The 13755-nt window shown below is 37.4% G+C and overlaps 1 protein-coding gene across 1 annotated transcript; it reads left to right on the forward strand.

Annotated features, from left to right (window-relative positions):
- The first annotated feature begins 7440 nt into the window (after nucleotides 1–7440).
- On the forward strand, nucleotides 7441–13039 carry LOC131948174 (zinc metalloproteinase nas-13). Its single transcript, XM_059309707.1, has 4 exons — nucleotides 7441–7616; nucleotides 9143–9233; nucleotides 10391–10543; nucleotides 11877–13039. Exons 2-4 carry the CDS (start codon nucleotides 9189–9191, stop codon nucleotides 12999–13001), a joined length of 1323 nt encoding a protein of 440 aa, XP_059165690.1. The 5' UTR covers nucleotides 7441–7616; nucleotides 9143–9188; the 3' UTR covers nucleotides 13002–13039.
- The last annotated feature ends 716 nt before the right edge of the window (nucleotides 13040–13755 follow it).

Genomic DNA, 13755 nt, shown 5'->3' on the forward strand with positions numbered 1-13755 from the left:
TTTAACTGTCTTCTTTTTAGTAGAAACGATGTATTTGAAAAAAAAATGTACATGCTTATTATTTCTATAAGAAGTAATGTTTAAGACAAGGTAATAAAAAGTCTAGTGACAATTTAAGCGCAATTTCCTTAATTATTTTTTTAGAATTCACAGACCTATGTAAAAATCCTTTCTAACCTCCGCTCATTCGCTATGGTAAAATCCTTTCGAACCTCAGCGCTTTGCGCTAAAAACCTACACGATGCTCAGTTTAAAATTTAAACTAGGCCTACAAGACGCTCAGTTTAAAATATATTTTAAAAAATGTGTGACCGAACGAAAGGATATTTTTGAAAACTTTCTTCGGCAATATTGGTTTAAACTATGGCAGGAATCGATTGGTAAATGTTTCAAGTCGCTAAGTGGTCTGGTTGCCGAGATATGGAGCAAAAACTGCATTTGTTCGAGGTTTTTTGGCTTTTCCGGGAAATCCAGGAAGGAATTCCGGGAATTTTTTTGGCCCACAATCATCCTCGGAACCCTCTTAACATTTTTGCTTTGGAACTAGTCCTCGATATTGCTTCGTTGAGGAGGAGATACCACTTAAAGCTGCGGACACACATCCATCCATCCATCCATCCATCCATCCATCCATCCATCCATCCATCCATCCATCCATCCATCCATCCATCCATCCATCCATCCATCCATCCATCCATCCATACATCCATACATCCATACATCCATACATCCATACATCCAGAAATGACGCATTATTAAACGCAATTTTTCATTTTTTGAAATTGCGCTAAAAAAAATTAAAATAATAACATATGGACGTAACGTAGCCCACTTTGCATACGTGTTAAATAATATAAAACCTGTCAAATAAACATCGTGTTCTTCAGGTATAAAAATATCACCCAAGTCCCATTCAAAATGTTATGCCTCAGCTCATTGGAGCTTATCTAATTATCCTCGTTCAGAATAAAAGTCTTCTTTCAACACTCGCTACATTCAAGCGTCAAGCTATTGCGCACTGTCATGTGCTAATATTTCACGGTGCAAATATTTCGTGTCAGATTTAAATGAATGACGAACGTGCTCAAGTATGTGTGTATTTCTATGGGCTGGCTAGGCTTGTTTTCGTGTTATATAGCTAAGCCTAGTTGCTCGACATTTTAATCAATACTAATATTATGAGATTGGGAAATAGGTTTGTAGGATCTATAGTTCGACGTATAAGTCTATTCACATGGTATAAAAACAATGTTAAGCTAATGTGGTTCTCATTTGATGATAACAGTGGCGTAGCCAGGATCGTCTCAATGGGGGGGGGGGGGGTTCCAATTTTTACCCGGGGAAAAACTTTCGATTTGCACCCCCCCCTCTCAAACTTCAATTTGCACCCCCCCCCCCCCTCAAACTTCCGATTTGCACCCCCCCCCCCTCTCAAACTTTCGATTTCCACCCCCCCCCCCCCTCATACTTTATATGTATACCGACGGGTCAATGGGGGTGGGTTATGACCCCCCCCCCCTAACCCCCTCCCCCCCCCCCCCCCACCGCCTACGCCACTGGATGATAATTATGTTCTTCTTGGTACCCAGACTTCAATAATTGTTGAAGAACTAGTTTTAGAGGTAAAGAGGCCCACTTAATTATTACATTTGGGGGCAAGGGTAATTAATGTTATTGAAAATGATTCAATTTTGGCAAGGTTGTTAAAAATTTTAAGTTTTGACGCGCTTATGACGAGTCATCAAGGAATAACGTTACGGTATCTAAGGGAGTGGTGAGACTGGAATTAGGAGTTGTGTAATGAATCAAGGAGAGGGGGTGGAGGTGAGGTTTTTGGAAAAATGAAAAAAAAATCTGCGTTATATTTAGCTAATTAAAATTAACAATATATGGAAATAAAGATTAGTTTTAACTTTAATTTCACATTTATAAAATGTGTTTTGTATAAAATGTAGTGATATTGAACAATCCAACTGATTGAATCATGCAGCATCTAGTAATTATGTGTTGTTGAAAATTTCTATGAAATGAGCTGTATTTTGACTAATTCAACCAAACTTGTAAAATCGTGTTTTCTTTATTTAACGTAAAGCCTTTGTTGTTTTGTTTTTTTTTCGTCTATTTGATTGGAAATGTTTGAATGTATATAAAACTGAAATAAAATAGCATTTTTAATTTTACTCTTTTATAATTTTCATTATAATATATTTTAAAAAAACGTAAAATGACCACAAAAACCAAATCGTTGAAATGTAAGTCTATGGTGAGGTAATTAAAAATAGGAGTTTTCATGTAAAACATATATGTAAAACATATATATAACATAATGTATTAGATTAAAATGTACTACAGTTAATAGGGTTTGTGTAATTTAGTTTTTTCATTACGCAAGGTGCATGAAGCAGTAAGTCATGCCTTGATATATAGTCAGGGATCGGGGGTCTATATAACACGAGGTGGGTTGTTTGTATTGTTCTAATTGTACACACATCTTAGAATTATGGTTTAACACGAGTTGGAGCAATGCGACGTCAACATGAGGGAGTTCGGAAGTTTCGCTGTATTGTGACCCCAGGGGGGGGGGGATATTGGCTTATGTTCGGTAGACATTTAATAAATGTTTGTTTATGATTCGTGCTTTTAAGTACAGTTTTAGGATCGGTTATTGCTTAGTCATAGAATCAGTGTTAATACTCTTGTTTTGTTTTGAGTTGTGTTACATGTGATGTAAAATAACTTCTAACACAACGTTTCAATGTTGATGGTCAACTATTAAAAGCTTGACTATTGTGTCCTTCTGTTTCTCGATGAGTTTTACATGGACGTTGTTGAGAGGTGAAACGTCCCTATGATAATATTAGCATAAAGAAAAATATAAAATAATAATTCTACGCCTATTTGGTTAACGTGTCAGTTATGACTTTACAGTAGATAGTATATAATTTAAAATTTAATAATGGTTTGTTTAAATTTTTGTTTTTGCGTTTGTTTTTTTTTTATTTGTTGTTTTTATCTTTTTCTAATTTTGATTTTAAGTTTTATTGAAGGGTCTGGATCTTGAATAAAGATTAATAAAGAGCTTTACGGATTACATTATTTCTTTACATTAATTAATTCGTCTTTTAAACGTAGCAGAACATTAAAAAAACATTTGATTTCATGTAAATTTTCAACAAACGTTGCTAAAAAGGAAAAATATTTATTAATAACTTTGAAATAAAATAATGACTGTGCCTATAGGTCTAGTACTACTACAGACAATTCAAAACTAGATTTGTTTGATTAATGCTAGTTACAAAAGTCATGAAACTACCTAGCGCTTGTTTCTTTTCGTTTTCTTCAAAAGGCAAAATATATAGGATCATTAATATTATAATCATTAGAAATTTATTTGAAAGGATTTGAGACATGTTTTTTCGTGATTGTACTTACAAAGTAAAGATTAAAAAAAAATATTAAATGAATTTAGACTAACATGAAATAGCTCACCATATAAGAAGAATACAATTAGCTTGTAGAACATTTTAAAACAATCTCTCCTCAGCTGGTGATGTAGGGTAGCATCAGCCAATTAGTCCACAGCCTATGGTAATAAAACACCTTAAATCTTACTTAAACATGTATGATCATTTTTTAATTTTTTTTTTAAATAATTAAATAGTTATATATATATATATATATATATATATATATATATATATATATATATATATATATATATATATATATATATATATATATATATATATATATTTATATATATATATATATATATATATATATATATATATATATATATATATATATATATATGCCTATATACTCACAATTGTAATCGCCATAAAATATTTCCTAATTTCAGATAATCCAGATTGAATATTGTAATTAACACAAATTACTGTGAACTATAAAACAAATAAACTAATTAATTTATAACAATCCAAGAAAGTATTATAGTTTGTTTGTTGTATTATTATTTTTTTATTTAATTTCCTCCAAACTCAAGTAATACTGTACCTACACAAAAAAGACAATAACATCAACCAAAACCAAGAGACATATCCAAGATCTCAGTCCTAGTCTATTTGGATCCAGACTAGACCTACTCGCTTATACCACCCTTGCCAATGCCAAAGCTCATTAAAAATTACCGTTCATTTAATCAAATCGATCGTATCTAATGACCTCAATCACTAAAACCTACAGGGTGTATCTAGCGCTGCAGGGGACGTATACGTCTTTACCGTACTAGCTGTGCGACCCGACCAAGTACGGGCTATAGAACACTTGGCATTGACCTGGTGTTCTATGGAACAAGTTAACAACCGTTGCCTATACCAGAAATAGAACAAACATGAATAAATAAACAAGTGTGAACATTTTACGTGAAACTTAAATAAACGTGTTCACGGTATAAATAAATACTTGATTTTAATTAATCATTTATTACATTGAAATGAACCTTAATTTTTATAAATATATTATAAAATGCAAATTACTTGTTATGATTCATTAACTGCATTATTATGTTATACTCTAAGATATAAAAAAAAGGTTGAAATAAGCATTACCAACAGTTCAGTTTATTAAACATTTAATCTCTGTGGTTTTTTTGTGAAAAGACTTTATAAGTCTTTTAATTGAGTAATGTTGTATAAATATTTTGTTCAGGCTATTAAAATAAATGATATCAATCGCATTTACGTAAGAACTGAGGTCGGCATTATGCCAAGCCGCCTTTTCTTTCTTTAACGTGAGTACCCATCAGCGGTGTATACTCAAAGACATAGACATTATAGGGGACTCGAGTCCAATTTGCTCAAAAGCACGCAATTAAATGACCAAATCGGTCAAATTATACACTAAAAACAAATACAGACAAATAACTATGTTAAAACTCATTATTCACCGATACAGACACAGATAAACGAACAAGCTATCAGCTGTAAAGTATTTTACCCTATTATGGTATGGGTTGTTAACTTACAACATTGTGGCTGCACTCAAATGACACATGCATTTGTGATAGTAAGTGCTCACCACTTGGGTACCTTGGCCACATGCTCAGTTAGGATGTTTTAGTGACGTGGTTGGTAGTCTAAACAGAGAAGAAGAAAAAAAATTCCACAAAGCTAAGTTTTTATGTAGGAGGGTCTACATTTTAGCTGAATAGGGAACATGCACAGTAATGGCAGGTTGGTGAACAATGTAAAGAGTATGTAAGTGCTCAACGTAAATGGTGTGTAAATGATCAATGTAAGTGATCAATGTAAAGCTTTACAGCAATGGGCAGTAAAGCGATCAATAGTTATCATACGATTTATTCAACCTTAGCCAAACATACGACTCAAATCAGACGATTTGTTGACGTAATCAATGGCGTCATTGTTCAGTCATGCGTTTAAGCTAAGCTTGAGGTCACTAAATTTTCCTTTACGGTGTCATGTTATTACGTAGACAGTGGTTCTCAAATAAGTCATTTTGAGTCCGTATTTTCCGCGGTTATACAGTAGACGTAAGTTGAGTCATAGCGATGCGGGGGGCGGGGGGGGGGACCATTTAGATGGGGGGAGTGACATCAAGACACACAAAAAGTGCAAGATATAAAGAATAAATGTTTTTTGCCAGTTCAATAAATGGTTAATTAGAGTTAAAAGTATTTTAAGAACATATTGACGATCCCGACAAGGGGGTGGGGGGGGGGCGGTATACTCCCTCCGAAGTGATGCCTGGAAGAAACTCTTGGAAGAGATCGGCTCTTTTCTTCTTCGTTCTTAATTGTATTGTTTGACGCGCTTTCTTTCAACACAATTACGTATTACGTCTCAACTTTTTTTACGCCAAATAGACCATTGACTCCGATTACAGCCTGCTTTTCTTTCTGGATTTGCTTCATTGACCTCTGTCCATCAAAGAAAAAAAAACTACAAGTCAGCAGTTGTTTGATTTAGGCGTGTTATGCCCCATAGATGGGTTGCTGGCCCAAGCTAATTAGCCTCACCATGCCGGGGGTTCGAACTTTGGTATATCAGTTAAGCAAACATTAACTATACCGACCCAAACACGCCGATCCTATTGCTTTTCATTATGTAGTCAGAAAACAATAATCCTACAAAAGCATAGCATAGTAGATTATATTGCTTCAAGTAAACTCAGACACATACATTAAACGCCTCATATGCCCGGGGTTCGAACTCGGGACTTTACGGTTTATCTACCATGAGCCTTGTGATTGTATAGTAACAAAAATGTAACAGAAGCTTGTATTGCTTTTCTTTAAAGGAAACTCCTAATAGTTTAACGAAATAACGTTTTAAATTTGTCATTAAATCCACAATGTTTTCGCTTGTTAAATTTAATAAATGTAATAAAGGACAAGAACATTTATTGTGTTTGTTATTCATTGGTATGAATGGTAGGTGTGTGCGTTTGTGCGCATCCGTTTGTTTTGAAAAAGTGTGTGTACGTAACTTTCTGCTGTCAGCTTATGTAACTATATGGATAACGTTGTTAAAAGTAAAGTTTCCCTTTCAAACCTGACGGTCTATGTGGCAAGTGAAGTAGATCTCACTTGTTTCGGCATATGAGGAGATAGAGTGGTCAGCACTATGCCCAGCCGCCTTTACTTTTCCTAACGTGAGTTAGGTACCCATCAGAGTTGGGTGGACTCAGGGACAGTCTACTGAGTTACGGGTTACGAGACTTACGGGTTAGCAGTCCAGCTCTCTACCGCTAGACCACTCCGTCCCATATAACGTTGTTAACCTATTTTTAAAAAGCCGTTGGAGATTTATTTTTATATGTTAGAACATAACTCTATCCAGCCTAAAATATTAGTGCTACATAATTTAAAACATTTCTACAATCCCAACTATGTTTCTCTTAAGGGGTATAAAGCTATACGGGTTAGCAGTCCAGCTCTCTACCGCTAGACCACTCCGTCCCATATAACGTTGTTAACCTATTTTTAAAAAGCCGTTGGAGATTTATTTTTAAATGTTAGAACAAAACTCAATCCAGCCTAAAACATTAGTGCTACATAATTTAAAACATTTCTACAATCCCAACATGTTTCTCTCAAGGTGTATGTAGCTATGACTGAAAGAAATCGATAGAACTACGGTAGCTCTTCGCTGTACCGGTCACGCGAGGGGTACGATCATAATGTTATTAAAAAGAACCTATTTTTAGTTTGACGTGAATCCACTGCAACTATTCGCACTTAATTGGCTTGTTGATTTCACGCTTAATTGACCTTAAATATAATTATTTGTTAATGACTCTCGAAATTTAGGTCGTGCAACTAATTACTCTTTGGCCTGTATACCAACTTAAATATGGCTGTACGATGTGCGCACTTGCAGCTGATAGTTTCGCACTAAAATGTGCGAAATCGTGTAAGGGTGACTTTGTAGGAAGACGCGCCATAAAAGATGTTTATAGTGATTTAACGTATGAAGATAATTACTAGACGTTTAGCATTCAAAGTAACCTTATATGATTATAGATGATACATCTTGTTCATACAATTATTTGTAGAATGGAGCTCAAATCTAATTTGTCTGTGACATTCTCATTGTTTCTAATGGCTTAAAAAACAAAAACTAATTTAAAAGGTAAACTTTTTAAAGATTTTGATCTAGATCTAGACTAGAGATGTTTGAAAAGTCCAAAATCTTTGTCAAAGACAAAACAGGAAGCACATTCAGTGGCCATAAATGCAATGCTTGATAGTTATGATTGAAGAATTTCTTAATTGCATTAGTTGCATGTTACACAGAAAGGCGCAATAACTCGAGCCCTAAATAATTATGTTGTAAAGAATGAACGTACTTGAATTTATTGTGTTTTATTTATAGAGTTTTGTGTTCGATGAAGTTCATAAGACTAGTCACCTCTTGCGAGACACTTTATTATTAACACGTTTTTCTTAACTCAGCTTCGCGTTTGTGGATTTGTTTGTTTGTTGTTAAAATTGACATCGAAAATTAGCCCACTTCTGATTGCTCTACAGATCTGAAATTTGGCATACAGGCTACTTTCGCCTAACAATTTCAGATGTAATCATAAAAACTAGCAATTAGAGACCGTAATTAGCTTAATTTAATTACGCCCCAAGGACCATAAAATTGAGGACATGATTTCTAAAGATACCGACAAGACTGGAGGCTTATTCACACAGTTACTTGGGCCCCAATCGATGTGAGCGCGCTGGCCGTGATCGTATAGTGGTTAGTACTTCGCGTTGTGGCCGCGACAACCCAGGTTCGAATCCTGGTCGCTCAAGATTTTTTAGTCCGTGTATTTATAAACACTTAGTCAAGTCATACTTAATCAAGTCATTAGATTAAGTAGAAAATAAACTATATAAAAAACTTTTTTAAAAACCACGTTTTTCATGTGTAGCAACGGACTAAAAAGGAGAAAATAAAATACTTAAAAAAAACTTTTTAAAAAACCACGTTTTTCTTGTGGACTAAAAAGTAGAAAATAAATTTTTCTTTTGTGCTTCCTCGAGCTGTGCAGGTTCTTGTGATGACTGACAAAAAACGTGGGTCGGGCAGATGGGTCGGGAAATTTGATGGTGAACGTACCCACGTTTTTTGTCAGTCATCACAAGAACCTGCACAGCTCGAGGAAGCACAAAAGAAAAATTTATTTTCTACTTTTTAGTCCACAAGAAAAACGTGGTTTTTTAAAAAGTTTTTTTTAAGTATTTTATTTTTAAATGTTATTATAATTTTAAAATTATTTTTAAGATAAAGATAACTATTTCAATTTCTTATCTCTATACTTCTTAATTATTTGAAATATGCGCAGTGGCATAGCCAGGAATGGGTCATGGGAGGGGTTCAAATTTTTTTCCATATGTATACAATTATATATATATATATATATATATATATATATATATATATATATATATATATATATATATATATATATACATAGGCTATATTTATAGGAGTGAGGGTCCATGGGAGGGGTTACAACTCCCCCCTAACCCCCCCCCCCCCCTTGCCTGCGCCACTGAATATGCGGCCTCAATAAGTTCACATGTTAAATGTAAGTGCCAAATCAATTAATATTTGTCAATGACATATAATATCTCGACTTATGGAGGCCTCCATATCTCAAATAGATTAGGACCTTATCAAGTCTAAATATAGAAACGTTCCCACGTCAAAATGAGCAGAAGAGGATACTGGCAAGCTTTGGCAGCTGTAATAGTGGTAGGTGTCTGTTGGCTAAACATAACCTCCCACTAGTGTCTATGTGGTAATTACTATTTACCTGCTTGTTGTTTTGTCATACCCACATACATGTCTCTATTATAAGATAATTTGCAGACATTGTTTAATTAGTCAAACCCAAATATATTTATTTCTTAATGTGCAGTTGTTTTTTGATTAGTCATACCCACATTCAAGTATCAAGGTGTATATTCCTACTAACTTTGCTGACAATCAGAAGGCGTGGTCGGTCGGCAGAGCCCTCGACTACTAACCGAAAATACCCGTGTTCGGGTCTACAGTACTTCCCTTAGTCCACCCAGCTCTAATGGGTGCCTGACACAAGTAAGGTAAAGTAAAGACAGCTGCACAAAGAACTGGCTACACTATCCATATATATGCCTAATTTCGGAAACAGGTGAACTCTACTTGACCTGCCATATTGACAGTCAGTTCCGAAAAGATTATCTTATCTTTATATCTACTTATGTTTAAGTAGTCTGATCCATGATAAAAGTTGGTTAGTTTGAGCTGTTCGACCATGTTTAACGTGTATTTACCGATAATACTTCATGCTAATTCTCTTATTGTGTTGGCCATGCTAACTCTTGTTGTGACGATGTAGTTAACTCTTGTTGTGATGATGTAGTTAACTCTTGTTGTGATGATGTCTAAGGTTCTGTTGGTCTCACACCATACGTCCATTCCATCGACCATCGTGTTGGCCTAGTTAACTCTTGTTGTGATGATGTAGTTAACTCTTGATGTGATGATGTCTAAGGTTCTTTTGGTCTCACATCATACGTCCATTCCATCGACCATCGTGTCGGCCTAGTTAACTCTTGTTGTGATGATGTAGTTAACTCTTGATGTGATGATGTCTAAGGTTCTTTTGGTCTCACCACATACGTCTATTCCATCGACCATCGTGTTGGCCTAGTTAACTCTTGATGTGATGATGTCTAAGGTTCTTTTGGTCTCACCACATACGTCTATTCCATCGACCATCGTGTTGGCCTAGTTAACTCTTGTTGTGATGATGTCTAAGGTTCTTTTGGCCTCACCACATACGTCCAGTTTGTCCATCGACCATCGTGTTGGCCTAGTTAACTCTTGTTGTGATGATGTAGTTAACTCTTGATGTGATGATGTCTAAGGTTCTGTTGGTCTCACCACATACGTCCGGTATGTCCATCGACCAAATGATCGCTGCAGCTAGACACGGGAGATACCCATGGCTCAGAAGCAGAGTAGAAGAGATCCGCGAACTGGACATGATACTGACAGACGAGGAATGGAACGTCCTGCGGGTAACACAGTTCATTATTTTTTTTTCTTTGATCTTAATTTTAGTTTTTGAAGTAGTTCCATCCAACCCAAAAAGTATACGTGTCAACTGGGTATGAGCCGTTTAGACCGTTGACTGCAATTTCAGCCTGCTTTTCTGTTTTGGATTTGCTTCCATAGCCTTTGTCCAACCAAGAACAAACTAAAAGGCAGCCGTTGCTTGATTTTGGAGTTGTCTCTCTTAGAAGAGTTGCTTTCCCCAGATATCGAGCCTCATCTGCCCGAAGGTTCGAACTCGAAAATTTTCGGTATTCACCGACCCCTACACATTTAATTGTTCCTCGGTGAAATTCGGATGTTGTTGTTTGATCTAATAGTGCGGTGCTTTATTATTGCATTGGACGGCGGAGCTTCGCAGAATTGCAAGCTAAAAAATGTGTGTTCGTATTACGTCGGACCTCCCATAGCCCACCCAGCTCTAAAGAGTATCTGACCTGGTATCCGTTTTATGGCCAGTTGACTACAATTTTGGAGAGCAAACTACAAGACAGCCAGAGGCGTAGCGAAGGGGGGGGGGGGGGGGCAGGGGGGTAAACATGTCCCCGGGCGCCGACCTTAGGGGGCGCCAAAATGGGTTGGAAAAACAAATTAAAATCTCATTTTAGCTGCATTTTTGCTTTATAAATATAAAAAATATATGAGGGGGGGGTGCAAATTGAAAGTTCGAGGCGGGGGGGGGGTGCAAATAGAAAATTGAAAGGTTGATCCCGAACGGGGCGCCAAATTGAAAATTTGTCCCCGGGTGCCGGGAAGGGTCGCTACGCCTCTGAAGGCAGCAGTTCTGATTTTTGGAGTACAATTTACTAGATGGGCTGCTTCATCTGCTCTGGCATCCGAACTTGAGTCTTTTGTTAGCAATCCTTCGCTCCGCCGCTAGACCACGGTGTCATCCTGGTTTGAACATCGTGTAACATTTTTTAAAAATACTCCAGATTGAGGTTTAGATTAATGTTTGTCGAAATAATTAGTTCTCAGATATAATACTATGATAATAGTATAATAGAATAATATAATACTAGATAATAATAATATGCAGTGGCGTAGCGAGGTCGGGTGTCACCCGGTGCGGCACTTAATGGTGTCATCCCCAGAGGCGTAGCGACCCTTCCGGGGGACAAACTTTCAAGTTTTCGATTTGCACCCCCCCCCCCTCAAGTTTTTCTCTATATATTTTGCTATTTTTTTGCCTTGGTGTCACCCCCCCCCCCTAAATGGTGTCACCCGGTGCGGTCCGCACCCCCGCACCCCCCCCCCCCTCGCTACGCCACTGATAATATGTTTGTCTTTTATTTTCAGGGTTATTCAAGAAATGAAAAAAGATATAAGAGGAAAGGTGTTCTAATGTTGAAACTGATATGGCCAGACAAAAAAATTCCGTTCAAAATAGAGCCACATGTTTTCAAAAAGTTTGAGGAAAATGAAATAATGGCCGCGATTAATGATTGGAGAAACTACACATGTTTGACAATGGAGGAAGCCACGGAATCCGATCCAAATTTTTTGAAATTTGAAGACGGCGATGGTTGCGCCTCCCGTCTCGGCATGCGCGGGGGGTCCCAAAGTGTATACTTAGGTGAGGGCTGCAGGCGCAAAGGCATCGTCGTCCACGAGATAGGTCACGCTGTTGGCTTCTTCCACGAACACAGCCGCCCCGATCGTGACGATCACGTGGAAATCGCCACGGAAAATATCACCGAGGAGTTGTTACCAAATTTTATTAAATTTCCTCCCGACGTCGTGTCGACTAGCGTCCCGTACGACTATCAAAGTGTTATGCACTACGGTGCGTATTATATGTCCCCGGAGAACAGAATAACAATCAAAACAAAGAATTCCTCGTATCAACTGGTCATCGGAAATCAGTTCAGTATGAGTTTTCTGGATATCAAACAAGCCAATATGATGTATCAATGCGACAGCCACTGCCTGGATAAGCCGGTCTGTCCGGAGGAAGGTTTTGTCGGGAAAGATTGCAAGTGCTGGTGTCCGGGTACCCCACGTAACCCCACCGTCAGCTGTGGGGGGTCGCCTGCTGAGAGAAATCATGAAACGAAAGAATCTAACTGCAAGGACGACAAACACTTCTGTGAGCATTGGGCGAACGCTGGCTACTGCTATGAAAATGAGTTCGTGCAGGCTAACTGCAAGAAATCCTGCGGGCTCTGCAAAGACGCCGCGTCAGGGTGCACTGATCGTGCACCGATTTGCAAACTATGGGAGTCACAAGGACTTTGTCAAAACGAAAATGCCATTGACTATCTGAAAGCCTATTGCTCTTTAACTTGCAAATTCTGTTCACCTGAGAGAGAGTTTAAGTTTGCGAGTGTCATGTCTGAGAACCAATCATTTGATTGCGCCGCTAGTGTAATATTGCCCTTGGTGCTCGCGTGCCTACAAGTAGCGTTTGTCAATGTGTTTTAGTGTAAAATGTTCTAGACCTAATTGTTAAACTACAGCAGAGGCGCAGCGGGGGGGGGGGGGGGCGGGGGAGGGGGCCGACCTTAGGGGGGCGCCAAATTGAAAATTTGAGAGGGGGGGGGGTGCAAATGGAAAGTACGAGGGGGGGTGCAAATCGAAAGTTCGAGGGGTGGGGGTGCAAATGAAAAGTTCGAGGTGGGGGTGCAAATCGAATGTTTGTCCCCGGGCGCCGGGAAGGGTTGCTACGCCTCTGCACTACAGTCCTTCAAAGGACTGAATTCCTGTAATGTTACCAATATTTTAAATCCACATGTATATTTTCTACTGCAGATGTTTTCCCATTCTGATTTTAAGTTAATATATTTTACTTAAAGCAAAAGTAAACGTGTATATTAAATTTCCATTTTCTTTTCAACTGGATAAAATAAACATAACTATCATAAATAAAAACTTACTAAACAATCTTTCAATACTAAAGAAAAACCCTTAAATGACTACTTTTGACAATTTCATTTATTTTAAATAAATATTGTGTTATCTTATTGAACCTAGTCTTCCTATATGTTTAATTATATTAGGCGCCGACCCTAGGGGCGCCAAAATGGGTTGGAAAAAAAATTAAAAGCTCATTTTCCTGCAGTTTTGAATTATAAATATAAAAACATATATGGGGGGGGGCAATTGAAAGTTTGTCCCCGGGCGCCGGTAGGGGTCGCTACGCCTCTGCGTAGTTAATCTCCGGTATGGATATATCATT

Source organism: Physella acuta, unplaced genomic scaffold, assembly GCF_028476545.2.
Source record: "Physella acuta isolate Inbredline_101_S28 unplaced genomic scaffold, ASM2847654v3 ptg000627l, whole genome shotgun sequence".
In the NCBI taxonomy this organism is placed as follows: domain Eukaryota; kingdom Metazoa; phylum Mollusca; class Gastropoda; family Physidae; genus Physella; species Physella acuta.

What these genes read in the sequence shown, in the direction of transcription:
- LOC131948174 (XM_059309707.1), top strand. Translation starts at nt 9,189, where the DNA reads ATGAGCAGAAGAGGATACTGGCAAGCTTTGGCAGCTGTAATAGTG. An exon ending in CTTTGGCAGCTGTAATAGTG is followed by an intron (nt 9,234 to 10,390) that starts GTAGGTGTCTGT and finishes ATGATGTCTAAG; the next exon opens with GTTCTGTTGGTCTCACCACA. An exon ending in AGGAATGGAACGTCCTGCGG is followed by an intron (nt 10,544 to 11,876) that starts GTAACACAGTTC and finishes TTTTATTTTCAG; the next exon opens with GGTTATTCAAGAAATGAAAA.